The 16982-nt window shown below is 45.6% G+C and overlaps 1 protein-coding gene across 2 annotated transcripts in view; it reads left to right on the top strand.

The window, feature by feature from the left end:
* The window catches only part of LOC126284379 (vanin-like protein 3), a 163434-nt gene that overhangs the window by 33628 nt on the left and 112824 nt on the right, over window positions 1–16982 (top strand). The window contains exon 1 of one of the 2 annotated variants that reach the window (XM_049983262.1): window positions 6976–7278. The exons of the other annotated variant lie outside the window; for it this stretch is intronic. Coding sequence (XP_049839219.1) covers window positions 7247–7278 — 32 coding nt within the window. The 5' untranslated portion in view covers window positions 6976–7246. Of the gene's footprint in view, window positions 1–6975; window positions 7279–16982 lie in introns of those variants that run through there. 2 annotated transcript variants of the gene reach the window in all.

Here is a 16982-nt window from a genome sequence, read left to right as displayed (position 1 = left end):
CGACTTGTTTTATGTGGTCATTCCACATACGGTTGCTTTGGATAGTTACTCCTAGATATTTTATGGTAGACACTGTTTCCAGCGGTTTGTCAGTAATAGTGTAGCTGTACATTAGTGGATTACTTTTTCTATGTATGCGCAATATGTTACATTTATTTACGTTCAGCGTCAAGTGCCAGAACCTGCAGCAATCAGTTGCCTAGAGGACATTCTGCAAATTCTTACTATCTTCTGACTTTGCTACTTTGTTATAGACAACCGCATCATCTGCGATCCGCCTTAGAGAGCATCCGACGCTTCCTACTAAATCATTTATATGCACTGGAAACAGTAACGGTCCTATCACACTTCCTTTACATCTGTCGATTGTGTTCCATTAAGAGCGACGTGTTGAGTTTTATCTGCAAGGAAGTCTTGAATCCAGTCGCAAAACTCGATAAGCTCGTATGTTTTTCACTAAACAGCAGTGCGGGACGGTGTGAAATGCCTTCCTGAAGTCAATGAACTCGGCATCAACATCAGCGCCGTTTTCTGCGGCGCTGTGGATCTCATGGAGGACCAGAGCGAGCTGACTTTCGCAGGATCTCTGTTTGCGGAATGCATGTTGATTTTTGTAGAGGAGACTTTACTCTCCAAAAACGTCATAATTCATGAGCATAAAACATGCTCCACAATTCTACAAAGATATAGGTCTATTGTTTACATATGTCTTACGGGTCTTCTAAAAACGGGAATGACCTACGCTTTCTTCCAGTCACAAGGTTCCCTTGGTTGCTCAAGCGATCTAAGAGAAATTACTACTAGAAAGAGAGCAAGTTCTTTCGCACAGTCTTCATAGAATCTTATAGATATCTCATATAGTCCTGACGCCTTTCCACTACTAAGCGATTGTAGTTGCTTCTGAATTCCGCAATCGGTTACCTCAATATCTGCCATTTCGACGTTCGTACGACTATTTAAGGGAGGGATTGTGTTACGATCTTCCGGGGTGAAATAGTTTCGGAAGATCGAATTCAGTATTTCGAACTTCTCTTGTTATCTTCCTTTTCGGTGCAGTTGTTGCTCCTGAGTGAATAAAAATACCGGCGGGGTCAGGGATTTTCTCTGCCTCGTGATGACTGGGTGTTGTGTGCTGTCCTTAGGTTAGTTAGGTTGAAGTAGTTCTACGTTCTACGGGACTGATGACCATAGATGTTAAGTCCCATAGTGCACAGAGCCATTTGAACCTTTTTTTTTTTTTTTTTTTTTTTTTTTTTTTTTTTTTTTTTTTTTTTTTTTTTGAAAAGACGAGTTTGACTCACTTACTGATTTTATACACGTCTAAAACCTGTTAGGTTTTCACTTACGTCGGTTGACAAAGTTTTCTAACAACGTATGGAGCGCGTGAAGAATGACTGCTTAAATGTGTCTGCGGTGTGTAGTCAAAAATCAAATGGCTCTAAGCAATACGAGACTTAATATCTGAGGTCATCAGTCCCCTAGACTTAGAACTACTTAAACCTAACTAATCTAAGGACATCACACACATCCATGCCCGAAGCAGGATTCAAACCTGCGACCGTAACAGCAGCGCCGTTCCGGACTGAATCGCCTAGAACCGCTCGGCTACACCAGCCGGCTGGTCTGTAGTTAGTCTGATTTATCGCGAGCGCTACTGGAGCGATTTGCACGGGCTGAAGAGTTTCCAGTATCTTCGCTAAATACTATGTTTTCAAACTTCATAAAAAAGCTATCGGGTGTTTGTGTTGCCCATCTTTTTCAAGGATCTGTCAGCTCAGGCTTGTCGCCGTTTTCGTAACTGTCTTCCGTGAATCAAACGAAAGTGTGAAAATTCATGTTATCTTCATTTGTATAGGTTCTGTATCCCTTCTTCCTCCTATCTGATATGGGTCCTACCTCTTGAGTCATTTCCTAAGATGGCACGCACAAGCGATATGTAAGCAGTCTCCTTTGTAGATTGCCAGTGTTTCCCCAGTATTTTGCTAATTAATCGAGGTATGACACCTGCCCTTCCTACATCTGAACCTATGTCATCATTTCATTTGATATCCCTACACGTTTTTACACCTAGATATTTGTGATAGTCGACTGATTCTAATTGTACATCATTGACATTGTACTGATAGCGATTCGAGGCTCTTCTGGAACAGCGCAACCTCTACGGACGCAGGCTCCAATCCTACCACGGGCATGCATATGTGTGATGTTGTTAGGTTAGTTAGGTTTAAGTAGCTCTACGTTCTAGGGGACTGATGACCTCAGATGTTAAGTCCCATAGTGCTCAGAGCCATTTGAACCATTTTTTGTAGGATACCATATTACCGCGTTTGTGTAGTGCACCATTTTACATTCTGAAGCTAGTTACCAATCTTTACACCATATTTAAATCTTATCAAGATCTGATGGCACATTTGAGAAGGTTCCTGGCAGATTAAAACTGTGTGCCCGACCGAGACTCGAACTCGGGACCTTTGCCTGCAAGGTTCGCTGGAAAAACCCCCCGGCTGTGGCTAAGCCATGTCTCAGAAATATCCTTTCTTTCAGGAGTGCTAGTTCTGCAAGGTTCGCAGAAGAGCTTCTGTAATGTTTGGAAGGTAGGAGACGAGGTACTGGCAGAAGTAAAGCTGTGAGGATGGGGCGTGAGTCGTGCTTGGGTAGCTCAGTTGGTAGAGCACTTACGAAAGGCAAAGGTCCCAAGTTCGAGTCTCGGTCCGGCACACATATTTAATCTGCCAGGAAGTTTCATATCAGCGCACACTCCGCAACAGAGTGAAAATCTCATTCTGGATATTTGAGAAGCTTTTTTTACAGGCAGTACATCATTAAAAAACAGTGAGGTGCACAGGAGGGGAAGAGGTGGTGGTGGTTAGTGTTTAACGTCCCGTCGACAACAAGGTCATTAGAGACGGAGCGCAAGCTCTGGTTAGGGAAGGATTGGAAAGGAAATCGGCCGTGCCCTGTCAAAGAAACCATTCCGGCATTTGCCTGAAACGATTTAGGGAAACACGGAATACCTAAATCAGAATGGCTGGAGACGGGATTGAACAGTCGTCCTCCCGAATGCGAGTCCAGTGTGAGAAGGGGAAGAGGAAACGAAACGAAAGTTCACGGCTTGAGAGGGCAAGTGATGCTGTTTCCTTGATTACAGTATCGGATCAAATTTACAAAGAACTTTGCAGTTATCTGTATGACGTTGCTTATCCTCTGACCCGCCTGCATGCACTGACTGGGTTGGGAGGCGTGTCATCAAGCCGTTGCATCCTCTCCTGAGACAGACTGGCCCACAACCGTTGTAACTGTTCCTTGATAACCTTGGTACTGGCACAGAGACGTAGTTGACCACCGAGCTGGTCCCGCACATGTTGTATTGGAGGCAGAGAGGTCTTGCTGATCGCTGGAGTATTTACACATCACGCAGACAGTTCGGAGAGGCGCGTGCCAAATGTGGACAAGTACTGTCCTTTTACAAAATGGCACCACACTACTGTCACATGAGAGGTAAGAAAAGAGGACACAAAACGTCCATGACGTATGGTTGAGCCTTCGGAGTTTCCTGCAACATTCTGCGTCATCCCATACCATTGGTCGGAGACTAGCTGGGGAATTACCGTCCCATGCGTAGCTACCGTTAACACTACAACACAGACGGCTGCGTTTGGAGTATGCTACGACCAGGAAGCATGGACTTCTGATGAATGGCGTCACATTATATTCAGAGCTAAGTCGTCGGTTTGTACCTGGGTAACCAACATCGGCGAGGATGGTGGCGACGGTGGGAGAGGTCCAAATCATCCCATGTTCTCGAGCAGAATAGCGGTGTTACTCGTGGCATCATGGTTCCAAGTGTGACCGGCTAAGACTTCAGGTACGCCTGATTCTGACTGAGGGAACTTTGACGGCACAACGATACGTCCCGGCCATCCTACATACCCAAGCGTGCCCTGCCACACAACAGTATCGTGATACCATTTCTCAGCAGGACAATACTCGTCAACACACAGCACGCGTCTTTCTAGTATCTGAGTAATGCTGAGGCACTCCCTTGGCCAACAAGACCCCCGTATCTGTCCCCGACAGATGTGGAGGCAACACTGATGTCAATTCTGCCTGAGTGCCATTAGCCATAATATTAAGGGTCAGTTACAACAGCAGGCAGGTTGACTCAGAAGAAGATACAACGGCTTCATGACACCCTCCCAGGCGCCTTGCCACGGTTCGCGCGGCTCCCCCCCCCCCCCCCCCCCCCCCCACAATCTCGGCCGCGTCGGACGTTCGAGTCCTCCCTCGCTCGGGCATGGGTGTGTGTGTGTGTGTGTTGTCCTTAGTGTAAGTTAGATTAAGTAGTGTCTAAGCCTAAGGACCGATGACCACAGCAGTTTGGTCCCAGAGGAACACACCACCATCACATCCTCCCAACAGCACGAGTGTCTGCATCCAGGAGAAAGCGGGTGCCACGTCATTCTCATAAGCAGACTCATACTGCTAAGGTCTTTTTAAATATCATCACATCCCTTCCCAATGCGTGAAGTTTCGTATCGTTTGCTTCTCCCCTTCTGGGCACTTGGCTTTTTTGTCAGGCAGTGTGCAGTGTGCTTATATATGAATATCGTAGTTTTAACGCTTTATAATATTTATTATATTAAACTTACAGTTATAAATGATATATCAAATGAAAGAGCAACTCAAACAGTTTTACCAAGAACCTTATAAATTTTCAGTGTGAGCACCATTTGTCACACGGCACAAAAAAAAGGTTCAAATGGCTCTGAGCACTATGGGACTTAACTTCTGAGGTCATCAGTCCCTAGAACTTAGAACTACTTAAATCTAACCAACCAAAGGGCATCACACACATCCATGCCCGAGGCAGGATTCGAACCTGCGACCGTAGCGGTCGCGTGGTTCCAGACTGAAGCGCCTAGAACCGCTCGGCCACTCCGGCCGGCCACACGGCACACATCAAGTCTATAACCGAGTTCTTCCCAAACGTTGATAAGTGTGTCTTCAGTGACAGTAGCAACAGCTGCTTCAATCTGATTTCTTAATTCAGGGAGATCTGCTGGTAGCAGAGGCACGTACACACGATCCCTGTTGAAGCCGCAAAGGAAAAAATCGCATGGCGTTATGTCGGGTGAACGTGGTGGCCATGCAAAGCAAGCCCTGTCATTGGGCCCCTTGCGGCCTATACAGCGCTTGGGCGACAAATGGTGCTCACATTGAACATTTATAAGGTTCCTGGTAAAACTGATGAGTTGCTCTTTCATTTGGCATATCATTTATAGCTGTAAGTTTAATATAATATACTAAAATAGCTACACCGCGAAGACGACGTGCTACAGACGCGAAATTTAACCGACAAGAAGAAGATGCTATGATCTGCAAATGATTAGCGTTTCAGAGCATTCATACAAGGTTCGCGCCGGTGGCGACACCTACAACGTTCTGGCATGAGGAAAGTTTCCAACCGATTCCTCATACACAAACAGCAGTTGACCGGCGTTGCCTGGTGAAACGTTGTTGTGATGCCTCGTGTAAGGAGGAGAAATGCGCAACATCACGTTTCCGACTTTGATAGTGGTCCGATTGTAGCCCATCACGATTGAGGTTTATCGTATCGCAACATTGCTGCTCGCGTTGGTCGGTCGAGATTCAATGACTGTTAGTAGAATATGGAATCGGTGGGTTCAGGAGGGTAATACGGTACGCCGTGCTGGATCCCATTGGCCTCGTATCATTAGCAGTCGAGATGACAGGCATCTTATCCGCATGGCTATAACGGATCGGGCAGCCACATGTCGATCCCTTAGTCAACACATGGGGACGTTTGCAAGACAACAACCATCTGCACGAACAGTTCGACGACGTTTGTAGCAGCATGGACTATCAGTTCGGAGACTATGGCTGCGGTTACCCTTGACGCTGCATCACAGACAGAAGAGCCTGCGATGGTGTTCTCAACGACGAAGCTGGATGCACGAATGGCAAAACGTCATTTTTTTCGGATGAATCCAGGTTCTGTTTACAGCATCATGGTGGTCGCATCCGTGTTTGGCGACATCGCGGTGAACGCACATTGGAAGCGTGTATTCGTCATCGCCATACTGGTGTATCACCCGGCGTGATGGTATGGGGTGTCATTGGTTACACGTCTCGGTCACCTCTTGTTCGCATTGACGGCACTTTGAACAGTGGACGTTACATTTCAGATGGGTTACGACCCGTGGCTCTACGCTTCATTCGATCCCTGCGAAAACCTACATTTCAGCAGGATAATGCACGACCGCATGTTGCAGGTCCTGTACGGGCCTTTCTGGATACAGAAAATGTTCGACTGTTGCCCTGGCCAGCACATCCTCCAGATCTCTCACCAACTGAAAACGTCTGGCCAATGGTAGCCGAGCAACTGGCTCGTCACAACACGCCAGTCACTAGTCTTGATGAACTGTGGTATCGTTTTGAAGCTGCATGGGCAGCTTTACCAGTACACGCCATCCAAGCTCTGTTTGATTCAGTGCCCAGGCGAAACAAGGCCGTTATTACGGCCAGAGGTGGTTGTTCTGGGTACTGATTTCTCAGGATCTACGCACCCAAATTGCGTGAAAATGTAATCATATGTCAGTTCTAGAATCAAATATTTTGTCCAATGAATACCCGTTTATCATCTGCATTTCTTCTTGGTGTAGCAATTTTAACGGCCAGTAGTGAACTTACTGAACGCCCCTCGTATTAGCCGAGAGCAGGAGAAGCATCATTGCACTGGACCGTGTATGAGGACGCACTGGACCACACTCCTGCTCCGTCGAGTCACGGCCAAACGCGCTGGTGCGGCACCGAAGCGGTGCTGCCGAGGATGGGCACAGCTGTGTCCGGTTAAGGCGAGCCCGTCCGGCTGTGTGGGTGGCAGAGCAGAGGAGAGGAGAGGATAGGCGAGCGGAGAGGAATGCCCAGCGTAGCGTGCACTGGACGCTTTTTAGCGAGTCTCGCACAGGCGCGAAAGCGGCGCCCAGCGAAAGTGTCGCTGGGCAGCGGCTGGCGGCTAGGGGCTAGCGGGTGCCCAACCCGGCCGCGCACACCGCCCGTGCAGGTAGGCAGACAGACGTAGCCTGCCGTACCGTACCGTACGGTGCCGCACGTCGGCAGGGATTAGGCAGGCCGCCGCGGAGGCGGTAGCGGGGGCGGAAGCCGCGGAGGCGGAGGCAGAGACGGCAGTGAGCGCGCAGACAGCCAACAGTCAGCACCCAGCAGCATGCACGGCGCCGCGGGAGAAGACTCTGTACCGTGAGTGCCCCTGCACTTTCCTCTCGTATTTCCCGCCGGCGGTGTACAGAACCTAAACGCTCTCTTTTCACTTTAAGTGTATCCCGGCTGTACTCAGCTGTCCCTGCTCAAACCTCCTCGCAAAAAACTTACTATTCCACGTAAAAGTTCAATTACTGCAGACGTAGTAGACTGTATCTCTACTCCTGTTTACATAATTAACTCTTTCACCATCAGTTGGTATCGGGGACAGGATGAATCTAATATGAATTCTGCGATAAAAATGTTAATTTCTTCTTGTTCCTTATTAATTTCGATGTCTTCTTCGTTGTTGATCGGCTTCTATTAAGGTTGATTCCACCCATGCTGGAGGTAACATTCTCATTCTTAGGATACACACTATAAAATGGCCAGTTACTGGTGTTTGCTCTTCGAATACATAAACTTTTACTCTCTCAACCTCTTTTCGCAAATTAAGTCATCTCAACAACTGCTTCCATCATACTTAGCCGGCCGCTGTGGCCAACAGTCGACATAGACAGCTATAGAAAGGTTTAAACGTGTCTCGTAGATTTGCTTCTCAGCTGACATCCAGTGACTAGTCCACGTCCGAAGTCACTGAGCTCTCCTGGCTGAAGGCGGCCGCTGTGGACGAACCGCGCGACCGCTACCTTCGCAGGTTCGAATCCTGCCTGGGGCTTCGATGTGTGTGATGTCCTTAGGTTAGATAGGTTTAAGTAGTTCTAAGTTCTAGGGGACTGATGAGCTCAGATGTGAAGTCCCATAGTGCCCAGAGCTATTTGAACCATCTGAACTATCATACTTCTACCTTTCACTGATACAGCATTAACTAGCTGATACACAAAAATCAACAGCAAAGAACGCACAGTTCGGACATATTTGAATACTTCGATTTTCTACATCAAAATTGTTTATTTCACAGTTACATAGTTAATGACGAATGTTTTCAGAATAAACCGTACAAATACGAAAATGGCAATAGTTTCAAATTACAATTACAGTTTCATATTAATGTGGTAATAAATGTTGTGTAATTTTTATATAAAAGTTCTATCTATGAAAAAACATAAAAATAATTTTGGTTGCTATATGATAAATCATTGCCGTCGGATCATCTCATAAATCTGATGTCACTATCGTGTTCTACGATAAGCGATAAGAGAGAGTGAGAGATAGAGAGGGAGAGTGACAGAAACACTGACTAGTTAAGTTACATTGTCATTAAAGTACAAAAAAATGGTTCAAATGGCACTGAGCACTATGGGACTTAACATCTATGGTCATCAGTCCCCTAGAACTCAGAACTACTTAAGCCTAACTAACCTAAGGACAACACACAACACCCAGCCATCACGAGGCAGAGAAAATCCCTGACCCATTAAAGTACACGAATTAGACGAATCTTCAAATTTTCCCCTCATATCGAATACTCGAAACTTCTCAAACAGGGTCAGAAACACACACAAATTATTGGCTGTCGATGCTGCTGTGTACTGGGAAGTATCGAAACTCTCAAGCTATTAAGGAAATGTCGAATCACTTACAATGTGACCGCACATACTCGACATCACCAATTTCGCCCAAATTTTTGGTACGTGCAGGGTTGACTGTTGGTAAAAGTGGCAGAGGTGGTATCTCTAGACGGCCAACAGTTTGAAAACCTTTTATTGTGCGCGAGTCGGGTGAGACATGAATCTTTTGTGTGAGCGTAATTTCCAGGCAGCGGTTGGCATAGCTGAAGGAGTGCAGAGCCGTAATCCGACAGTCGTCAGTTCGAGCGCCTCTGCAGAAACTTTTTTCTTTATTTTCAGTTTTTAAGGTACTAACGCTGTAAATAAACCGAAATAAAGCCCAGTATATTACGTTCATTAATATTTGCATAACAGGAGCGAGAAGGAAGACAAAAGAAAATTTGGTGGCCAAGTATAGGAATGCGTCATTACTTCAGCAAAATTTGGAGAAATACAAAAACCTTATACACAGATTTTGTGACTGATCTCATGGAGATTTACATGTAGGGGAACAAAGTTTTCTCCTGTTACCTGAGAGCCCGCATCTCGTGGTCGTGCGGTAGCGTTCACGCTTCCCACTCCCGGGTTCCCAGGTTCGATTCCTGGCTGGGTCAGGGATTTTCTCTGCCTCGTGAGGCTGGGTGTTGTGTGATGTCCTTAGGTTAGTTAGGTTTAAGTAGTCCTAAGTTCTAGGGGACTTATAACCATAATTGTTAAGTACCATAGTGCTCAGCACCATTTGAACCATTTGTTACCTGAGATTTGAGGAGGACGAAAATATCCGCAATTATACGTAGACTTTTTCAAGATGAAGAAAGATTGCCATCATGCAATGTTAAACAGATTCTCCTTCAAATGAACTCTCCAGTGCAACACTGTGATGTCTACTTTTATAGTCAGATAAAATTTGATCAAAAAGCTTCGAAACTGCTCTTACCTCACCGATAGAGAAAAAGGAATCACATATTGATAAGCCTGCATCAGAACATATTCTATTGAGTATACTTGGTGAAATGATGCGGTATGGGTGGTTTGTAGACACTTTGTGTTTCCTTTAAAATCGTCATGTAATTGTAAAAATGGGGCGTTTACAACATGTGTAAGATCCCAAGAAAATTACTGCTACTGCTTCCCCTGTTTTCACGAATATCACCCCAGCACGTGTAAATCATCAACTGCATCTAGCCGGCCGGAGTGGGCGAGCGGTTCTAGGCGCTTCAGTCTGGAACCGCGCGACCGCTGCCTCGGGCATGGATGTCTGTGATGTCTTTAGGTTAGTTAGGTTTAAGTAGTTCTAAGTTCTAGGGGACTGATGACCTCAGAAGTTAAGTCCCATAGTGCTCAGAGCCATTTGAACCATTTTTTAACTGCATGTTATTTATATACCGGCAACGGCCTTGCCACAGTGGATACACCGGTTCCCGTGAGATCACCGAAGTTAAGCGCTGTCGGGCGTGGCCGGCACTTGGAAGGGTGACCATCCAGCCGCCATGAGCTGTTGCCATTTTTCGGGGTGCACTCAGCCTCGTGATGCCAATTGAGGAGCTACTCGACCGAATAGTAGCGGCTCCGGTCAAAGAAAGCCATCATAACGACCGGGAGAGCGGTGTGCTAACCCAACGCCCCTCCTTTCCACATCCTCAGTTGAGGATGACACGGCGGTCGGATGGTCCCGATGGGCTACTTGTGGCCTGAAGACGGAGTGCTTTATTTATATACCAAGTTCTCGTGTACGCCTTACGCGATCACTTTCTGAAATTTATTTATCCACAATTTTTGTTGATCTTTCCCTTCCATGCATTCTATGAAAATATTAATATATACAATATTTTGAGCATTACTTTATTTTCAGTGTAAGTAACGTAAAAATTAAAGAAGTTTCCGCTTAGGGACTCGATCTAGCGACCCTCAGATTACCTTTATGTAACCTTTCCTCTGTGTCAACCTCTACGTAGGTGCTGTGCTATACAAATGGCTCATGCATCCTCGACCCGTGAGAGAAACGCTATTCCTTTCGAAACACTTGGCTAACTGGAGCGCCCATTTCCGTCATTGTCATATCTGGTCAAGCTCCTTACGTATCATAAATCAGTGATGACAAGTATGTGCGGTCCACTTGTTAGACTGTGGCTCAACGCTGGACACCGAATACCACCTGGATTGTGCCTTGATCAACATAAAGAACACGGTAATACCTGATTTTAAAAATTTCTTGGCCCTGACATGTGTAAATGTCCGGAGATAATATCACAAAGTAATCTCAAATAGGACGAAGACATGAATTAAGTAGCAGTTAAGGTGAATGGAAGACTCAGGTTTATAGGGAGGTTCTAAGTAAGTACACTGCATCGCTTTCGGAGTCAGATTGAAAGGTTCTAATGCGATCTTTTCTAGATTAATCCTTTCTTCTCTTTTTTCTTCATCATCTCCAGTACCAAACGTTACATCTCACGGTAGCACTTGTGCAGCCTACGTCCTCACTTATTTGTCGGATGCATCCCACACTGTGTCTTTCTCCACAGTTTTTACCCTGTGCAACTCCCCCTAGTATCATGGAGATACTGTCCCTTTCTTCTTGTCAGTGTTTTCCATATGTTCCCTTCTTCGAGAATCCTGCGAGGAACCTCCTCATTCCTTATCTTATCAGTCCACACAATTTTCAATATTTTTCTGTAGCGGCGCGCCTCAAACGCTTCAATTCACTTCCGGTTTTCCCACTGCCCATGATTCACTGCCATACAGTGCTGTGTAGGAAACGTATATTCTCAGAAATTCCTTCCTCAAGACATAAGATCGATACCAACACATTTCTCCTACCCAGGAATGCCCGCTTCCCCTGTGCTAGTCTCCTTTTTATATCCTTCTTGCTCCGTCCGTAACGGGTTATTTTGCTTCCAAAGTAGCAAAATTCCATAATTTCGTCTACCTTGTGATCACCAATTTTTTGTGTTACGTTTGTCGTATTCGCGTTTCCGATACGTCTCATTACGTTTCTCTTTTTCTGGTTTATTCTTAATCCACATTCTGTTCTCATTAGACTGTTCATTCCTTTCAACAGATCCTACAATTCTGCTTCACTTTTACTGAGGTTGGCTACGTCATCACCAGGTCTTTTCATACAGCTATTTTGTTGACAGTGTGATTATTTCGCGGTTGTATTATAAAATACGTTACAAAAACGGCTTACAGTCACTAACAGTGGTTGGTAGCAGTTTTTATATCGCATTTTAGATCTTATCGTTGATATTCTTCAATCTGAATTTTAATCCGACTCTTGAACGTTTCTTTTATTTTGGCCACTGTTCCTTCTATGTATAGATTAAACAGCAGGGACGAAAGACTGTATCCCTGCCTTACAACCTTTTTAATTCGAGCACTTGGTTCTTGGTCTTTCAGTCTCACTCTCTTCATTCTTTGGTTGAATGTTATCTACCCTTTCTGCCTTATTTAGTCTCAAGACTTAAAGAGCTCTTATAAGTTCTAATACTGGATCACTTTCCCTTCTGTATTGACATAAATTTCTTCTTCTGTCACGTCATCAGCCAATTCCCCTCCGCTGATAACAGTTCTCCAGTATACTCTATCCAACTACCCGCTCTCTCCTCTGCGTTCAACAGTGGAATTCCCATTGCACTCTTAATGTTGCCACCATTGTTTTTAATTTCAGCTAAGGTTGTTTTAACTTCTCTATATGATGAGTTAATCCTTCCGACGATCATTTCTGTTTCGAGTTCTTCATATTTTCAAATGGTTCAAATGGTTCTGAGCACTATGGGACTTAACATCTGAGGTCATCAGTCCCCTAGAACTTAGAACTACTTAAACCTAACCTAACCTAAGGACATCACACACATCCATGCCCGAGGCAGGATTCGAACCTGTGACCGTAGCGGTCCTGTGGTTCCAGACTGTAGCGCCTAGAACCGCTCGGTCACTCAGGGCCGGCCTTCATATTTTCTCTGGAGTCATTTTGCCTTGGCTGCCATTCACTTCGGATTTATTTCATTCGTAAGTCATTTATATTTCTATACTCCTGTTTTATCTTTTAACATTTTATCCTCTCTTCGTTCGTTGATTAATTGAAGTATTTCAACTGTCTTCCATGTCGTCTTCAATTTCTTCTTTTATCACGTCACCAGACAAGTCATAGAGGTCTAAAATGTACTCCTTTTACCTATCCACTCACTCTTCAGCGTTTCCAAGTGCACTCTCAATATCACCAGCGTTGTTTTTAATTTCTCCGAAGGTTGTTTTGACTTATCAAATACATATCACACCAGTCACTGAAGGAAGTAGGTGGCACAGTGATTAGAGCGTTGTGCTTTAATCCCTATCCAACCAATCAGATTTGAGTCTAGTGTAGTCTCTCTACTTGGGATGGTTGGTTCCCTTGAGAGGAAAACGGCAGTTTTTTCAGCATTTATAACATGTATGACTACTAGCCTTTCCTGCTATCGTCAAGACGATAAACGCTGATTTTTCTTTCTTGTTCCTTTCGAACGACTTCAGAGACATATTTGCAATCGTGTCATATTAGTATAGCAAATAGGAGAGTGCGACGAAATTGCTATGGGAACATACATAGGGTTCTTTGGTATAAAAACGAGGTTCTTGAAAAGCATACGTAAAGTACTGAGAACTGTTATTTTGTGGGAGACTAGGCGATATTTTTACTGTCTCCGTCGTAAATCTCGCGTTGCGTAGATAAGAGAAAGAGGGGAGCATACCGAGCCGTACAGATACTTTTCCCCGCTCTATGGCCGAATGCAATAAATAGATGGCGAAGTCCCTAGTATCAAGGCGAAGTACCATAAAATGAGATTAATAAGAACAGTTTTCGACATTAAAAGAAAAATTACTATTTAAAAAAGAAAAATTAAAATCAAAATTATGTGGGAGTATGGGTATTTTGCCTAACTTTACACTTATAACGAGTCTGGGACCTAGATCATGATTTTATAATATAAAATGACAAGAACTTAGTGTTTCTATTCAACCCAGAAAGATGACTGGATACAAACAGCAGTCTTAATCTTTATTATTGTTTCTACACTCCTGGAAATGGAAAAAAGAACACATTGACACCGGTGTGTCAGACCCACCATACTTGCTCCGGACACTGCGAAGGGGCTGTACAAGCAATGATCACACGCACGGCACAGCGGACACACCAGGAACCGCGGTGTTGGCCGTCGAATGGCGCTAGCTGCGCAGCATTTGTGCACCGCCGCCGTCAGTGTCAGCCAGTTTGCCGTGGCATACGGAGCTCCATCACAGTCTTTAACACACACATAGCATGCCGCGACAGCGTGGACGTGAACCGTATGTGCAGTTGACGGACTTTGAGCGAGGGCGTATAGTGGGCATGCGGGAGGCCGGGTGGACGTACCGCCGAATTGCTCAACACGTGGGGCGTTAGGTCTCCACAGTACATCGATGTTGTCGCCAGTGGTCGGCGGAAGGTGCACGTGCCCGTCGACCTGGGACCGGACCGCAGCGACGCACGGATGCACGCCAAGACCGTAGGATCCTACGCAGTGCCGTAGGGGACCGCACAGCTACTTCCCAGCAAATTAGGGACACGGTTGCTCCTTGGGTATCGGCGAGGACCATTCGCAACCGTCTCCGTGAAGCTGGGCTACGGTCCCGCACACCGTTAGGCCGTCTTCCGCTCACGCCACAACATCGTGCAGCCCGCCTCCAGTGGTGTCGCGACAAGCGTGAATGGAGGGACGAATGGAGACGTGTCGTCTTTAGCGATGAGAGTCGCTTCTGCCTTGGTGCCAATGTTGGTCGTATGCGTGTTTGGCGCCGTGCAGGTGAGCGCCACAATCAGGACTGCATACGATCGAGGCACACAGGGCCAACACCCGGCATCATGGTGTGGGGAGCGATCTCCTACACTGGTCGTACACCTCTGGTGATCGTCGAGGGGACACTGAATAGTGCACGGTACATCCAAACCGTCATCGAACCCATCGTTCTACCATTCCTAGACCGGCAAGGGAACTTGCTGTTCCAACAGGACAATGCACGTCCGCATGTATCCCGTGCCACCCAACGTGCTCTAGAAGGTGTAAGTCAACTACCCTGGCCAGCACGATCTCCGGATCTGTCCCGCATTGAGCATGTTTGGGACTGGATGAAGCGTCGTCTCACGCGGTCTGCACGTCCAGCACGAACGCTGGTCCAACTGAGGCGCCAGGTGGAAATGGCATGGCAAGCCGTTCCACAGGACTACATCCAGCATCTCTACGATCGTCTCCATGGGAGAATAGCAGCCTGCTTTGCTGCGAAAGGTGGATATACACTGTACTAGTGCCGACATTGTGCATGCTCTGTTGCCTGTGTCTATGTGCCTGTGGTTCTGTCAGTGTGATCATGTGATGTATCTGACCCCAGGAATGTGTCAATAAAGCTTCCCCTTCCTGGGACAATGAATTCACGGTATTCTTATTTCAATTTCCAGGAGTGTATTTATTGGTTCTTTGGATGCATAGGCACATCTCAAAAACTGTTTTGATTCTTGGAGAACACGAAACAAAATTTACCTGAAAAATTTCAGAAAAAGTTTTACTCGGCACAGAACTAAGAATATTGCATGAATTGTGATTTTAGTGTTATACCTCCAATTAATTTAGTGTAACATTAAATTGATAAATTTGGTTTGTAACTTATTACAGTAAGTCACTCATATTCCGCCATTTCTTACATCTTTCTGTACTGTTACTCAAAACTGCGTATTCATTGGTTAATTTACGTCACAACATGCTTTCTATACCTAGTTGTTCACTCGACGGCAGTGGCTCCTAACCCATCAGAAACGACATTATACGTCAGACAATACCGCTAACAATGTGTAGTAGAATGACGAAATATATATAATATTTATAACGCGAAGAACATCAGATTTCAGTCATTAGCGCGACTTTCATTTACAGCACGATGCCTTTAAAGCCCTCAAGGCACATCCTGATACTTCACATCTTACCTCGTCGATATTCACATACGACAGTTCTCAATGTTCCTATCAAGTGATTGCTTTTTAATATGATTTCAAATCAAACGTGACTAAAATAACCGGCCGGAGAGGCCGAGCGGTTCTAGGCGCTACAGTCTGGAACCGGGCGACCGCTACGGTGGCAGGTTCGAATCCTGCCTTGGCCGTGGGTGTGTGTGATGTCCTTAGGTTAGTTAAGTTTAACTAGTTCTAAGTTCTAGGGGACTGATGACCCCAGAAGTTAAGTCCCATAGTGCTCAGAGCCATTTGAACCATTTGACTAAAATAAAACAACTCTAAAATGTAGCTTACGTCTTCCGTTAACAGCTGTGCAGACTCGAGAAACACAATTTGCATCTGAAAAAAAGCACACAGATTTACACATTATATTGGATTTTTCTTCACAAGTTAACCTTCAGAATGTGCGTAGGGACCCAGAATGTAAAGTCATAAAGTAGGGTCAAACGTAATCACATAGGATACCCTGTAAGATGGTTGCCATCTCCGCTGTGATGTCTGGCAGAAGCCTAAATTTTCCTTGACAGCGACTCATATTCCTTGTTCATCTGGTGAAGCACCTTTTGGAGCGATAGTCTTTTAGGGTACCTCAAGCGATTTCGTTCGCAAAAACTAGGCTTTGCGAAATTTTCGGCTGAAAGTAGCTGCCTGCAATACAGTCTGTGGCACATCCGTTTAGGGAGATTGACTTAAGATCTTGTAGACGGAAAGTAGGCCAGCAGAGGAGGGAGGTTACGTTTCAGCCGATATGTCGGGGGGAAGCACAGGTCACTAGTATACACAACGGTGTCCCCATCGCTTCGCAAATATTGCTGCCTAGTATACCGCCGGGGATTTCCTCAACGGAAGCTGACGGGCCCGGTTATTCACGCGGAGTGTGACCCACTAGCAGGTTTGCGAGAATCGTTATCAGCCGACATGCGGGTCGCCGCATTTCCTCACACAACTGGCACGTCTAATGTAGCGCTTTTCAGTGCCAGACGCACAGCTTAAGGCCAGATGTACATCGAGGCGTAAGATAAGGCAGCGCAACGTTCATAGGTTTCTATACAATAGAGCGATTTGAGTTTACATGGCGATATCTTACGTAAATGACAGAAAGAAATGTGTGTCAGTTCCTCGTCAATCATATAACGATAAAGACTCAGAATCTGAAGCAGTAGGATACGGTGTAC

The sequence above is a fragment of the Schistocerca gregaria genome, chromosome 8 (assembly GCF_023897955.1).
Source record: "Schistocerca gregaria isolate iqSchGreg1 chromosome 8, iqSchGreg1.2, whole genome shotgun sequence".
NCBI lineage: Eukaryota > Metazoa > Arthropoda > Insecta > Orthoptera > Acrididae > Schistocerca > Schistocerca gregaria.
The sequence above is the reverse complement of the archived record's forward strand: the minus strand, read 5'-3'. Positions and strand labels throughout refer to the sequence as shown.